Source organism: Mobula birostris, chromosome 3 (genome assembly GCF_030028105.1).
Source record: "Mobula birostris isolate sMobBir1 chromosome 3, sMobBir1.hap1, whole genome shotgun sequence".
NCBI lineage: Eukaryota > Metazoa > Chordata > Chondrichthyes > Myliobatiformes > Myliobatidae > Mobula > Mobula birostris.
In genome coordinates, this window is record NC_092372.1 from 110,876,957 (window position 1) to 110,890,690 (window position 13,734).

The 13,734-nt window shown below is 38.2% G+C and overlaps 1 protein-coding gene across 14 annotated transcripts in view; it reads left to right on the forward strand.

Moving 5' to 3' along the window:
• Positions 1–13,734, forward strand: part of LOC140195219 (calcium/calmodulin-dependent protein kinase type II delta chain) — a 580,639-nt gene that overhangs the window by 471,277 nt on the left and 95,628 nt on the right. For 8 of the 14 annotated variants that reach the window (XM_072253187.1, XM_072253191.1, XM_072253197.1 and 5 more), the window contains exon 13: positions 3,980–4,017. In XM_072253187.1, coding sequence (XP_072109288.1) covers positions 3,980–4,017 — 38 coding nt within the window. Of the gene's footprint in view, positions 1–3,976; positions 4,018–13,734 lie in introns of all 14 variants that reach the window. The other 6 variants (XM_072253184.1, XM_072253189.1, XM_072253194.1 and 3 more) reach the window with 1 other exon arrangement.

The window sequence follows — 13,734 nt, forward strand, 5'->3', positions numbered from 1 at the left end:
ACCGATGACCCAATTAACCAGAATCCACTGTAATTGCATTAATGAGGTCATCCCTTTCTTATTCCTCAGTTCCATCTGTATAGCCTCGGTAGACAAGCTCTCCTGTCTGTCCTGTCAGAGCACTGCTGTGAGATTTTCCCTGTCTAGTAATACACCCATCCCCCTTTAGCAGGTCTGAAACAGCAGAACCCTGCCCCAAATAGTTAGACTAGAGCACTCTTCTAGTTACTGGAGAATGCTTCTCCTTGATGACAAGATGCTGCCATGTTGGAAAGGCAGGAGACAAGTCAGGGAAGGGTCACTGAATTCAGTGGTTTAGAGGAATGTGGACTGGCTAATGAAGAACAATAATGTTGGGAAATAGGCCCTGCAGCCCATTATGCCCAGATCCATATTGAGTGCCCACCTAAACTAATCCCATTTACCAACATCTTTTATACACCTACTGATCCCCTGGTTATCTTGACAATAACTCTTCACACCCTACGTCCGGTAAAAATGCTGACCCATTTTCTCGGTTTCTACGCCACCGCCTAACTTCTTCCCAGGATGCGGCTTTTCATTCCAGGACATTAGAGATGTCCTCCTTCTTTAAAGAATGGGTTTCCCTCCCTCTGCTATTGATGCTATCCTCACCTACATCTCCTCCATTTCCCGTGCATCCACACTCACCCATTCTTCCTGCCACCTGAATAGTGATAGAGTCTCTCTTGTTCTTATCTACCACCCCATCAGCCTCTTCATCAAACATATTACTTTCCACAACCTGCCATCTCTAAAGGGATCCTGCCACTAAGTATATCTTTACCTCCTTCCGCTTCCACTTCCCACAGGGATCACCTGTCCATTTGTCCCTCTCCACTAATCTACCTACAAGCAGCAATCCCTGCAAGTGGCCCACCTGTCCATACACCTCCTCCCTCATCTCCATTCAGGGCCCCAGGCAGTCTTTCTAGGTGAGGCAACATTTCACATGTGAATTTGCTAGGGTCATATATTGTGTCCGGTGTTCCCGATGTGGCCTCCTCTACATCGGTGAGACTGTCGTAAATTAGAAGACTGCTTCATCAAGCACCTCTGCACCATCTGTCACAAGCGTGAGTTCCCGGCAGCCATACATTTTACTTTCAATTCCCATTTCCATTCTGACGTGCTGATCCGTAACCTCCTCTTATGCCAAGATGAGGGCACTCCCATATGGGTAGTTTCCAATCTGATTGTATGAATATTGATTGCTCCTTATAGTGAACAACCCCCCCCTTCTATTCCACACTCCGACCTTTCACTTCGTCTCACCTGCCTATTACCTACCCCATGTCCTCCCCTCCTTCCCTTTCTCCTATTGTCCACTCTTCTGTCTTATCAGATTCTTTCTTCTCCAGCTCTTGACTTTTCCCACCCATCTAGCTTCACCTTCATCTTCCAGCTAGCCTCTTTCCCCTCCTCCCACCTTTTTATTCAGTCATCTTCCCTCTTCCTTGATAGTCCTGAGTAAATGTTGACTGTGTACTCTTTTCCGTTGATGCTGCCTGATGTGCTGAGTTCCTCCAGCTTTGTGTGAGTTGCTTTGGATTTCCAGTATCTGCAGACTTTCTCCTGGTGTAGATGATAATGGAGATTTTCCAGAATGCTGCTTGGCTTGGATTGTTTCAATTATAAGGAGAAAATGGATAGGTTTGTTTTGGTTTCTGAGGAGTGAAGGAGGCCAAGGAGGGTCTTAGGGAGGTGTACAAAATTACCAGGGCCATGGATATAGGGTTAATAGTGAAAAGATTTTCTATATTACAGAGATCAATGAAAACAAAGAGCTCAGGTTGAAGGTGAGGAGTAAGATTGTAAGATGGAGTCTAAGATTTTTTTTACCTCCAGAACCCTCTGGAACGCACTGTATATCGTTTTGAAGTATTAGAATTGCCAAGGCATAACAAACTTTGGACCAAGTACCGGTAAATGGGATTAGTTTAGATGGGGACTCAATATGGATCTGGGTATAATGAGCTGCAGGGCCTATTTCTCAACAATATTGTTCTTCACTAGCCGGTCCACATTCCTCTAAACCACTGAATTCAGTGACCCTTCCCTCATTTGTCTCCTGCCTTTCCAACATGGCAATCTCTTGTCATCAGGGAGCAGCATGCTCCAGCAGCCGGAAGAGTGCTTTTTGTATTGTGGTGCAGTGTCTAACATCGTAGTACAGCCTCTTGCTCATATTTTGCAGTAAAGATGATGAGCAGTTTTTTCTCTACACAGTAATTAGTGAAAAATTGGAACTTTTCCAAAAGATTGTGATGGCTGGGTCACTCCAAATGTAAAACATTTATATATTTTTTTTGTTTGGTATTGGTTTCACATAATATGCATTGGAATTGGAAAATGGTTATATGTGTGAAAAAAAGTACATGATATTTGTGAATTCCTTATCCAAATAAAAATAAAATTAAAAAAAAAGGAATTGGAAAATGGATTTAAGATGAGGAGCAATCAGAATAATATTAAATAGAAAAATATTTCTGTGGATGGAATGGCCAACATTTATTCTAGGAAATTGATAAATGGCAATCAGAATAAACTGAGGTAATATTCTGTAGATGTTTGATGTGATTGGTGAAGTAGGTTTGGTTGATGAGGCATAGAGCATGAGAAGTATTAAGCAGAAACAGAGTAGGGTGACACTGGGGTTGGATGTTCTGTCATTCTTTTGCCATCAGTGGCATACAAAGTAATGAAATTTGTTCCAATATTGCACTGCATTCAGCAGCATAACCCTTACATTACTCGCAGTCTTCAGCAAAAGACGAATGAACCCTCTGCATGAAAAGCTGTAAGTAGGCTCATTAATCAGCAAAATCTTTAGAGAAACATCCTATAACTCATGAGGAAAATTCCAGAAAATTGATTCCAGTCAAATTAATATTACCTTTTTATTTATAACCATAACATTTCAAAAATTCTGCAAATTCTTATACACCTATCTAGAGTAATGTTCTTCTTTCAGTGTTGTATTTTAAGAAATCCAGATGTAGTGCGTCACCATATACAACCCTGAGATTAATTTTCTTGCAGGCATTTGCAGTAAATACAAGAGACATAATAGAAGCAATGAAAGATCACACCCAAAGGAACAGACAAACAACCCATGTGCAAAAGACAACAACTGTGGAAATACAAAAAGAAATAATAATAATAATAATAATAATAATAACAAATAATATCAATAACATGAGATGAAGAGTCCTTGAAAGTGTGTCCATAGATTATAGGAACAGTTCAGTGATGGGGTGAGTGAAGATGAGTGAACTCTGGTTCAAGAACCTAATGGTTGAGGGGTAGTAACTGTTCCTGAACCTGGTATGTGGTCCAGAGTCTCCTGTACCTTACTCTTAATGCCAGCAGTGCGAAGAGAATATGTCCTGGATGGTGGGGTCTTTGATGATAGGTGCTGCAATGGTCCTTTATTAATTCCTCACTACTTTTTGTGGGAAACTTGTGTAAAGTCAATTACAAGGAAACGACATCCCCATTTCCTTTAAGATCTTAGATACTTTGTGTCACAAAATGATGAGACGGAAGTAACCTGATCATAAACCTGTTTGTTTTTTGTTCCTACCCTTTTTTGTTTCCTTTTTCCACTTTATTTGGAATATGTTCCCTGTAAGGTAAGATCCTTAGCCACTAATCGGGAATGTTTGCATCTTGAAGCAATCACTGTCTGATTGATGATTAATAATCCCAGCTTGCTGTTTGAATTTCAAATTGACTTTTGCCTGCCATCTATAAATTTGCTTGGGTTTTCTCTGCCTAACTATGATTGCTTTCGGCTGCAACAAAACCTGCAGCAGCTCTGTACCTCCTACTGCTGCCACTGCCGCCGCTGTGTTGTTGCAAGTTAAATTATATTGGCTTTGCCAAAAGGAAAAAATGCTTGTGATTCTTGAATATTTTGCACCTAAATTCAATATATGTTGTCACTTTACAGCAGCAAAAAGTCTGATGAATAAGAAGACAGATGGAGTTAAGGTAAGTTTGAATTTAACAGAGACTAACAAATTGTGCTCTTACTTCTGTGATCTGAACTTATTTGGTGTGTTTTTATTTCTGTTTTCATCACTGTTAACAAACTTGCCGGCTTGTGTGATTTTCACCAAAATAGATTCCCATCCTGCACACAAATAGTGATTTATTTTTAACCAATTCTTTCCTTACAGACAAGACATCAGGTAACACTGAGGCAAGTCAAACTCTCCTGCTGGCTCCAATTGTGGAGATTGGATTAGAAAATCCTCTTCGATTACAAAAATAACTTCTAGATTTAGCACTAATTGCATATTTGCAAGACCTAGTTAGGAAATAACAAGCTTGATTACATGGTTTGTCTAGGTGCGTCACTGATATCTCCAGTTAACTGGCATTTTAAATTTAATACTTGCACTATGAAATTTAAGTTGCTTCGTCACATATTTATTCATTTGGTTTCTGCAACTTCAGTTGTCTCAACATTATATTAACCAACAGCTCAATTTCCAACTGCACTCAATTCTGGTAAATTGGGACCAGTACATTTTGGCCCAATTAACTGAAGTTTCATAGAAATAATTAAAAAGGATAACCTACCATTTAACTCAGTAACAAACTATACATTTATATGAAATACAGAGTGAAATGGAACAATGCTGAAACTACTACAGTACTGTGTATTAGTTCCTATTAGTTATCAACAGAGCAATTAATCCAGTGCATGCTACCATCTTCTTTTGTTTGACTATAAATGAACAAAATCAGTGCAGACACCTAGTGCAGATAATGGACTGCCTTCTTAAGATGCTTTTCATGATTGCGTCCTCCAAATCTTCACTTTCATTGTAGCATTCAAGATGACCGTCAATATCTTCATAATTCCTAACTTGTTGAGGGAGTAAAATCGTTTCATTTTCATTCCTGACCATTTTTGGCATCTCCACGTCTGAATGCAGTAAGCAAAACAGTTTTGAATTGTCTTACTGCTCACTACTTGCAAATGATCAGTGATGAAAATCGCTGCTTTTTGAACACAAACATACACACCGACACTATTTAAACACTGTTTTGTCTAAGTATGGTGTCGTGTCTAACAACTGCACGATGTGCATGTGACTGACAATAGTTAGAAACTGTTCCGCAATATTTACTTATCCCAGTTAAGCGGCAGAATATCCCAAGTAAATGAAGGGAATCCCAAGCTAAATTCTCCACTAGTTTTTGTTCTTTAAGAGTTGTCCCAAAAAAGTGGCCGCCCTAATTAAACAATGGCCCAACTAAATGGAATCCACTGTGTTTGCAAAAATGTAATGATCTCGATAGGTTTTTGCTCACCCAAGAAAATAAGGATACAGTCAGTAATGGAAAGAAATATCTAAAGTTTTTTAAAACATTCACCTGGGATTATACAATGTATTGAATCATTGGAATCTGTTTTCCTCTCCAGAATTTGAGTATTTGCCGTAATATTTCTGCGTTTCTGTTTGTGTGATTTTAAGACTGATCAATAAGTGGCACTGTTGTTGAAATTATACATAGCTATGGAAAGAGATGTATTTTATAGGAAGATCAGAATTATGGATGTATGAGTTAACTTATCTGGATTTGAATTATTCCAAGAATTGAACTGTTCAACTTCTAATTTACTAGTTCCAGACACAATTCAGAGAACTAAAATGTTTTGAGAGAGTTGAAGCACCTTTGACCAATGTGTTAGTCTTATAACACTTGAAATACAGTTGTGTTGGGCCATTTCCTACTAATGTTTTTGAATCAGAGTAGACCTTGGTGATTATAATCCATCCATACCTCAATATTTGTGGAGCCCTGGCAATCAGCATCTGTTGCATTGTTGAAGTACTGAAGAAAACTTCTTTAATCTAAACGCAGTTTAAGAAATTTCATTTGTAATTCAATAAATCTTTAAAAGTTACAGAAAAACTGCATTATTCTTTCACTCCTCCTGTAAAAGGCAATGCATGAGCACCTTACATACCTAGTAAAGAATGTGCTGACTGACATTGGAGAGGGTTCAAAGGAAGTTCACAAAAATGATTCTGGGATTGAAGAGCTTATTACATGAGGAGGGTTTAATGGCTGTACTCACTGGAATTCAGAAGAATGAGGGGGTTCTCATTTCAAATGTTGAAAGACCTAGAGAGAGTGGACATGGAGAGGATGTTTCCTAAAGAGGGGGGGTCTGGGACCAAGAGAGCACAACCTCAGAATAAAAGATGTTCCTTTAGAATGGAGATGAGGAGGGATTTCTTTAGCCAGAGGGTGGAGAATCTCTGGAATTTGTTGCCCCAGGTAGCTGTGGAGGTCAGGTCATTGAGTGTATTTAAAGTGGAGACTGTTAGATTCTTGATAAATCAGACCTGAAATGTTACAGGGAGAAGGCAGGAGAGTGGGTTGTCAGAAAAATGGATTAGCCACGATCAAATGGTGGAGCAGACTCAATGGTCGGATTGGCCTAATTCCACTCCAAAGCCATATGGTTTAGTTAGTATTAGGTTACTGATAGCCCTTAAACGATGCTGGGCGAAGATTATGATATCAGGATAGGTGGATTAATAATGTTGTAAGACTAATATGTTCATTCACTAGGTGCTAAATTTTATGGATAGGTAGGTGGTTTGCTTACTATTTCTGACACCTTTTCACAAAAGATTATCATGGCCGAGCAACTAAGCTGCAAAGCTAAATTTATAGCCCTTTAATTATTTAGTTAAAAATTAAGTATACCAGGTGTTTCTTTACAGAGGAGCAAAGTTTGTAAAAAATTACTGTAAACTGCCTACTTCTCACATCCTTATCTGGGTGTATTATTGCAACTGCATATGGAAACAACAGCTTTTACTTCGGAATATTTTGAAAGAAGACACTGCCATTTATATTGTTCAACTGCATGAACATCACATAGAACAGCTGATGCATCAAATAATGGTGCAACTGTTCCGTTCAAACTATTTTTAAACAGAGATAATATGGAATCTTAACCTTTTTACAAACTGTGCTAGAATTAAATGTTGTTTCAAAGGAAGTTGTGATTAAATGTCAGAGGCTTCAACCATCTATTCTCTTCCCTCTAATCCTGTTTTCAAGAGGTACTGCTTTGATAGTATATTCACAGACCAGGTTGAAAATACGAGCTGTATGGAGCTGCACAGCCTCATTTCCTGCTAAAAGATGATTCTTACTACACAAAAAATCAAGTGTCCCAGCATATAGTCCATTTTCAACTATGATTTTGATGCTACACAAAAAAAGTTGTCTTTGATCTTTATCTTCATTTAAGATAGATAAGCATGCTTGAATTGAAAAGTAGTAATTTCCATGAAATGAGATAATTAACCCTTTCTCTGCCTTTCTCAATGCATGTTGCTTGTTTTTGACAGTACAGTATATGTAAACTACTTGCTAGCATTTGTTATTTACATCTTCTGTAGAGCTGTTGGCTACTGTCTATGTCAAGTACATTTATAGTATTTTTATACAATATAAGATATTCACTAATCATGCCTATGTGTAATAGATTTTTCTCTGAAAAATGTCAGAATTTCTCTTTCATTTCATCTGCTTCAAGTGGGCAAGCTTTTCCTTGCATTAGCCAATATTAAATTACTTTAGCATGATTTACGTACTGTTTTCACTATTTATGGAATTCAATTAGTTAATTATGTTGTATTGCTAAAGCCTAAGACATGATTGGGATTTTTTTTCACTAATTTATGTTCGTGTGGATACTTTGTTTACATCCTGCCTTAGTTACTTGTATTTGCAATATAATTTCCTTGCATTTAAACTTCTAACTGGATTTTTTTTAGGTTATAAGTTACTTATTCACAATGGGATGATAGTATCAAGTTATAAAATATTTTAAAATTTGAAGCAAGATAATAATGAATTCTATGAAGAGATATTGCTAGGCCAATTTTATAAACTGATGGAGCTTTCTCAATTTAGGTCTGTATTCAGAGCTCATGATTTTAATTCCAAAGCTTCCTCCTCAGCTCTAGTGTATTAATTTCAACTAGTGCTTGTGTGTTTGCTCAAGTTAGTTTAAATATATGTGTACCCAAAATATATGTGTATTTTTATTTTAGAATTTGCAGTTTAAGTTATTTCATTGGTAATTGAATATTAAGTGTAATGTCTTGGATAATTAAGGATCCATACTTGATTTAAAATTTTGATAAAAATCCGTACTTGACCTTCACATGTCAGGAAGCATCATTTCCACATTCCTTGCCCTGCCATAAAATTAAATGTATGAGTCACAGAGAAAGAGAATTTATGAGAAACCAAATCCGAAGTTATTAGTAAGTGGAAAACTAAACCAAAACTGAGATATGATTCTTAAGCATGGTGGTGAGGAATCAAAAGGGCTGAGCCTTAGGGTCTTCTGAAAGACCTTTGGAAATTATTCATGTAAGTGGCTTATGTCAGAATTTTGAAGTGTTTATATGGTAGTAATTGAATGTGAAGTTAAGGGGTACTGAAGATGTTCAGTAATCAATCAGGTCAACTCAGAATATTGAAACTTTACACCATGGAAAGGGGATTTTTGACCAGTTGCATCTGTGTCCACACTCTGAAAGAGCCTGCAATGTTCACCTCTTCCCCTCCTGCTTCTAGTTGTTGCAATATTTGTAAGTGTTTTCAAAGTTTATTTCTTTGAAGTGCTGTACTTCATTGAAATAATTAATGTGATATGAGGTTAGATTTGGAGAGAAACCTGGTCAAGCAATTGTTCTGGGATATTTCTCAAGTTGAGAAGGCAACACAGGTTAGGGAGAAACTTCCACAGATCAGAACAAAGATGATGCTGCCGATAATAGCAGACGGAGGGTAAATTTCAAACATTGAGCTGATATGGGCGAAACATTTACATGATAAGTAAGATTTTAATTTTCATACAGTAGGCCAATTTAACTTGAGGATAGGCATTATTTCAGAGTGGAATGAAGTGCAGGGATGGAAGTGAATTTCTACATCTGTAGAAATTTGCTGGCGTCTTTGGTGGCATACCAAATCAAACTCCTAACAAAATATAGCCACTAAGCATGCCTTCTTCATAATTGTATCAGAATCAGGTTCATTATTACTGATATACAGTATATTGTGAAATGTGTGCATTATATAAAGCATATTATAACTTACAACAAGGAATTTGTATTTAAAATATAATTATTTCAATAGGAGCAAAAATAGTGCGGTGTGTTCATAGGTTCATGGACTGTTTAGAATTCTGATGATGGAGGGAAAGAAGCTGTTTCTTGAATGTGTCTTCAGGCTTCTGTACCTCCTCCCTGATGGTGATAATATGTAAGGGGAATGTCTTGGATGTTGGGAGTCCTTAATGATGGATGCCACTTTTTGAGGCATCACCTTTTGAAGGTGTCCTTGATCCTGGGGAGGCTGGGACCCATGATGGAGCTGGCTGAGTTTACAGCCCTCTACAGCTTTTATCCAATCCTGTGCAGGGGCTCCTCCATACCAGATGGTGATGCAACCAGTTAAAATGCTCTCCACAGTACATCTGTAGAAATCTGCTGGCGTCTTTGGTGGCATACCAGATCTTCTCAAACTCTTAATAAAATATAGCCACTAAGCATGACTTCTTCATAGTTGTATCAATATGTTGGGCTCAGAATAGATCTTCAGAGATGTTGACACCCAGGAACTTGAAACCACCCAGCCTTTCCACTGCTGACCCCTTGGTGACGAATGTTGTGTGTCCCTCGATGTCCTCTTCCTGAAGCCCACAATCAGTTCCTTGGTCTCACTGACATTAAGTGCAAGGTTGTTGTTTTAATGTCACTCAGCTGGCCGATCTATCTCACTCCTGTACGCATCCTCATCACCATCTGAGCTTCTGGAAACAGCAGTTTCTCGTCAGTGAATTTGTAGATGGTGTTTGCACTGTGCGTGGTAAATAGAGGGTGAATTTCAGTATGGATACTACAGTGGTTGGAAATGAAAATGGCACTTCAATTATTGAGATAATGTTGAATTGCATTGTGAAATTTTCAACTCAGCCCTAAGTTGGAAAGAGACAAGAAGATCATACGTGAAGTTCAACATGAAGAGTTGATGGGGAGAAGCATTTGTTGCATAAGTGAAAATTTGTCCCTATAAGTGAATCATAGAATCATAACACAGAAGGAAGTTATTGTGTTCACATTTGTCTGATAGTAAGAAATTGTGGCCAATCCAATTCTCAATGTTGGAGATGAGTCTAAAAGCACAGGAAGGGAAAGAAATGATAGGAAGATTCTCGGGTGACAGTGAAGGCTGTACCAGGGCTTTTGGATGATCTCAGCAAGGGACAGATAATGATTAAGGAATAGAGGGCATTCCAAAGAGTACAGGGTGAGAACAGGTCTTCCAGCCTATCATGTCTATTCTGACCATGCCAAATTAAACTAATCTCATATACCAGTACATAATTGATTTTGTTGCCTGTTCATATGCCCGTCTACATGCTTCTTTACTTCCACTATTCCCCTGCAACTGTATTTCAAGCACATACTATTCTCTTTGTGCAGGCAAGAGTGCAGAAGTGCCTTGACAATCTGCTTTGAGCTTTTTTTCTCTCACTTTATACCTATGCTCTTCAGCATTTGACATTACCACCATGGAGAAAGAAAAACCCTTCGATATCTAACCTATCCATGCCGCTCATAACTTTATAGACATATCAGGTCACCCATTCTGCCTTGATCATGTCAGAAGAAACAATGCAAGTTTGTCCAACCTCTCTTTATAGCTGGTGTAGTCCAAACCAGGTGAACCTCTTGTGTTCCCTTTCCAAAAGTCATCTGCATTCTTCCTATAATGTGGTGACCAGAATTATACACAGCATTCCAAAGTGGACATTGTTGATAAATGCAGGTTTGGTTACAATATGGATGAAATCATGTAAGAACAGTCCTGCTGAGGATGGGTGATCCTCACCCTGGCATGACAAGTTAATGCTTACAAAATTAATAAGTAGTGTCATACTTTCATATGTCGTATGTTCATGTATTCCTTTCCTCTAAAACTAATTGTATAAATGTGCTGATGCATTGAGCTGTTAACAAGATGATGCATTTAACAATATAATGATGTAACTGCTGCAGCCTTGGAGGAAAAAATGACAAGAAATTCCATGAAATGATGTGCTTACATGTTAAGCTGTATCAATGCCAGATTTAACAGTTCAGCTTTAATTTTATGTGTGTGTACCAAGAATCGAATAATGAAGAAATCAGCTCCAAAACTAGTGGATACGGAGAAAACTTTTTGGCAGCTGTTGATAAATTATTTTTACTATCTTTTATTGTGGTAGTTTTTGTGTATTTATTTCTTTTTTTTGTAATTTATTTTTTATTGAAGTTCATCATCAAACAAACATTTCCATAAGATGTATTTCAGATATTGTACATATATATCATATAGTCATATTTGCCGCAAATCTCCACATAATATTTATCTGAGGTATGCACTTATAGAAAAGAGAGGAAAGAAAGAACAAGCAAAAGGAGAAAACTATGTACAAGTAGGGAGTGATTTTTTTTCACAACATATTCATTGATTTATGAGAATAAAATCAGGCCTATGAAGTGTTATGTAGTTAATCCATTTTTCCCAGTATGAATCAAATTGTTCCAACTTATGATTTCTAATTTCTGTGTATGTATTTCTAAGTAAATTATTGTTTCTAGAAACAGCAAACAAAATGCTGTAAATTACGTTGAATTAAGCGAGATTTATTTTGCCCTCTTTTTGCAGTAGAGGGGTTATCAGAAGACAGTACTTGGGGCATTTGATCTGTATGGGTTGACGAGAGCAGGGAAATTTATAACCTATTGGCAAATCATCAGAAGCAGACCTTATGCATGACAGAGTCTTTGTTTCTTGTCTGAGTTGTGCTACAGAGGATGGTGCACGTGATTGTGCCAGTGGTTAGTACAGCCTTTGAATTTTTATAGGGCATCAAGGCACTGCAGAGCAATTCATATTTACGGATGTTTCTGTGGAGATCTCTCCAGAGGTGATGCAGTGTGGGCAACTGCACCGTTTCTTTATAGGACTAGGATTTTATCGGACTATAGGACTCTGTCCCTTTGAAAATAGAACTCGAATAATTGTTGATAGATCACAGGAGGAGGACATCTATAATTTCCTTGTTCATAGTATGTATAAAGTACTTCATTGTTCAGCTTGTGTCTTGCAGTCAGAGATCATGAAAGGTGCTATATAAATGCATATTTTGTTTAGTTTTTCTGGTGAGCAAACATGCATCAACATTTGTGCCATTGAGATCCTTTTAGTGATCAGCTTGTCAACAAGTGAAACACCATTTCCTAAGAAATATTAAATCAAGGCTTTAATTTGGAAGAAGTATAACATATTTTCTATTCAAGAAAATTGGCTGCTACTGATTCCCTTGTCACCTAAATGTTGACAGCTATTGGTAGGGGATTGCCTCGTTTTCTCATGTCCACTTAATAAAGCTTTGGCTCCAGGAAGGACATGCTGTTTTGCACTGTGAATTGTGCATTGCTGCAGGTGGTGGTAAGACATTGGATGGTAAGGGAAATCATTATCAGGTTTATTATCACTAAATATACGCCGTGAAATTGTTTAGCAGAGGCATACAGTGCAAGACATTAAAAAATTACAGTAAGTTACAAAACTAAATAAGTAGATAGGTGATTAGTGTGAAAGTGGGATAGCAAAGATAGTATCCTACAACAGTATCTGTAGAGAGTTACCATAAGACCATAAGACAAAGGAGCAGAAGTCGGCCATTCAGCCCATCGAGTCTGCTCCACCATTTTATCATGAGCTGATCCATTCTCCCATTTAGTCCCACTCCCCTGCCTTCTCACCATAACCTTTGATGCCCTGGCTACTCAGATACCTATCAATCTCTGCCTTAAATACGCCCAATGACTTGGCCTCCACTGCCACCTGTGGCAACAAGTTCCATAGATTCACCACCCTCTGGCTAAAAAAATTTCTTTGCATCTCTGTTCTGAATGGGCGCCCTTCAATCCTTAAGTCATGCCCTCTCGTACTAGACTCGCCCCACCATGGGAAACAATTTTGCCACATCCACTCTGTCCATGCTATTCAATATTCGAAATGTTTGTATGAGGTCCCCCCTTATTCTTCTAAACTCCAAGGAATACAATCCAAGAGCGGACAAACGTTCCTCATATGTTAACCCTCTCATTCCCGGAATCATTCTAGTGAATCTTCTCTGTACCCTCTCCAACGTCAGCACATCCTTTCTTAAATAAGGAGAACAAAACTGCCCACAGTACCCCAAGTGAGGTCTCACCAGCGCCTTATAGAGCCTCAGTATCACATACCTGCTCCTATACTCTATTCCTCTAGAAATGAATGCCAACATTGCATTCACCTCTCTCACCACCGACTCAACCTGGAGGTTAACCTTAAGGGTATCCTGCACGAGGACTCCCAAGTCCCATTGCATCTCAGAACTTTGAATTCTCTCCCCATTTAAATAACAGTCTGCCCATTTATTTCTTTTACCAAAGTGCATAACCATACACTTTCCAACACTGTGTTTCATTTGCCACTTCTTTGCCCATTCTCCCAATCTATCCAAGTCTCTCTGCAGACTCTCTGTTTCCTCAGCACTACCGGCCCCTCCACCTATCTTTGTATCATCAGCAAATTTAGCCACAAAGCCATCTATTC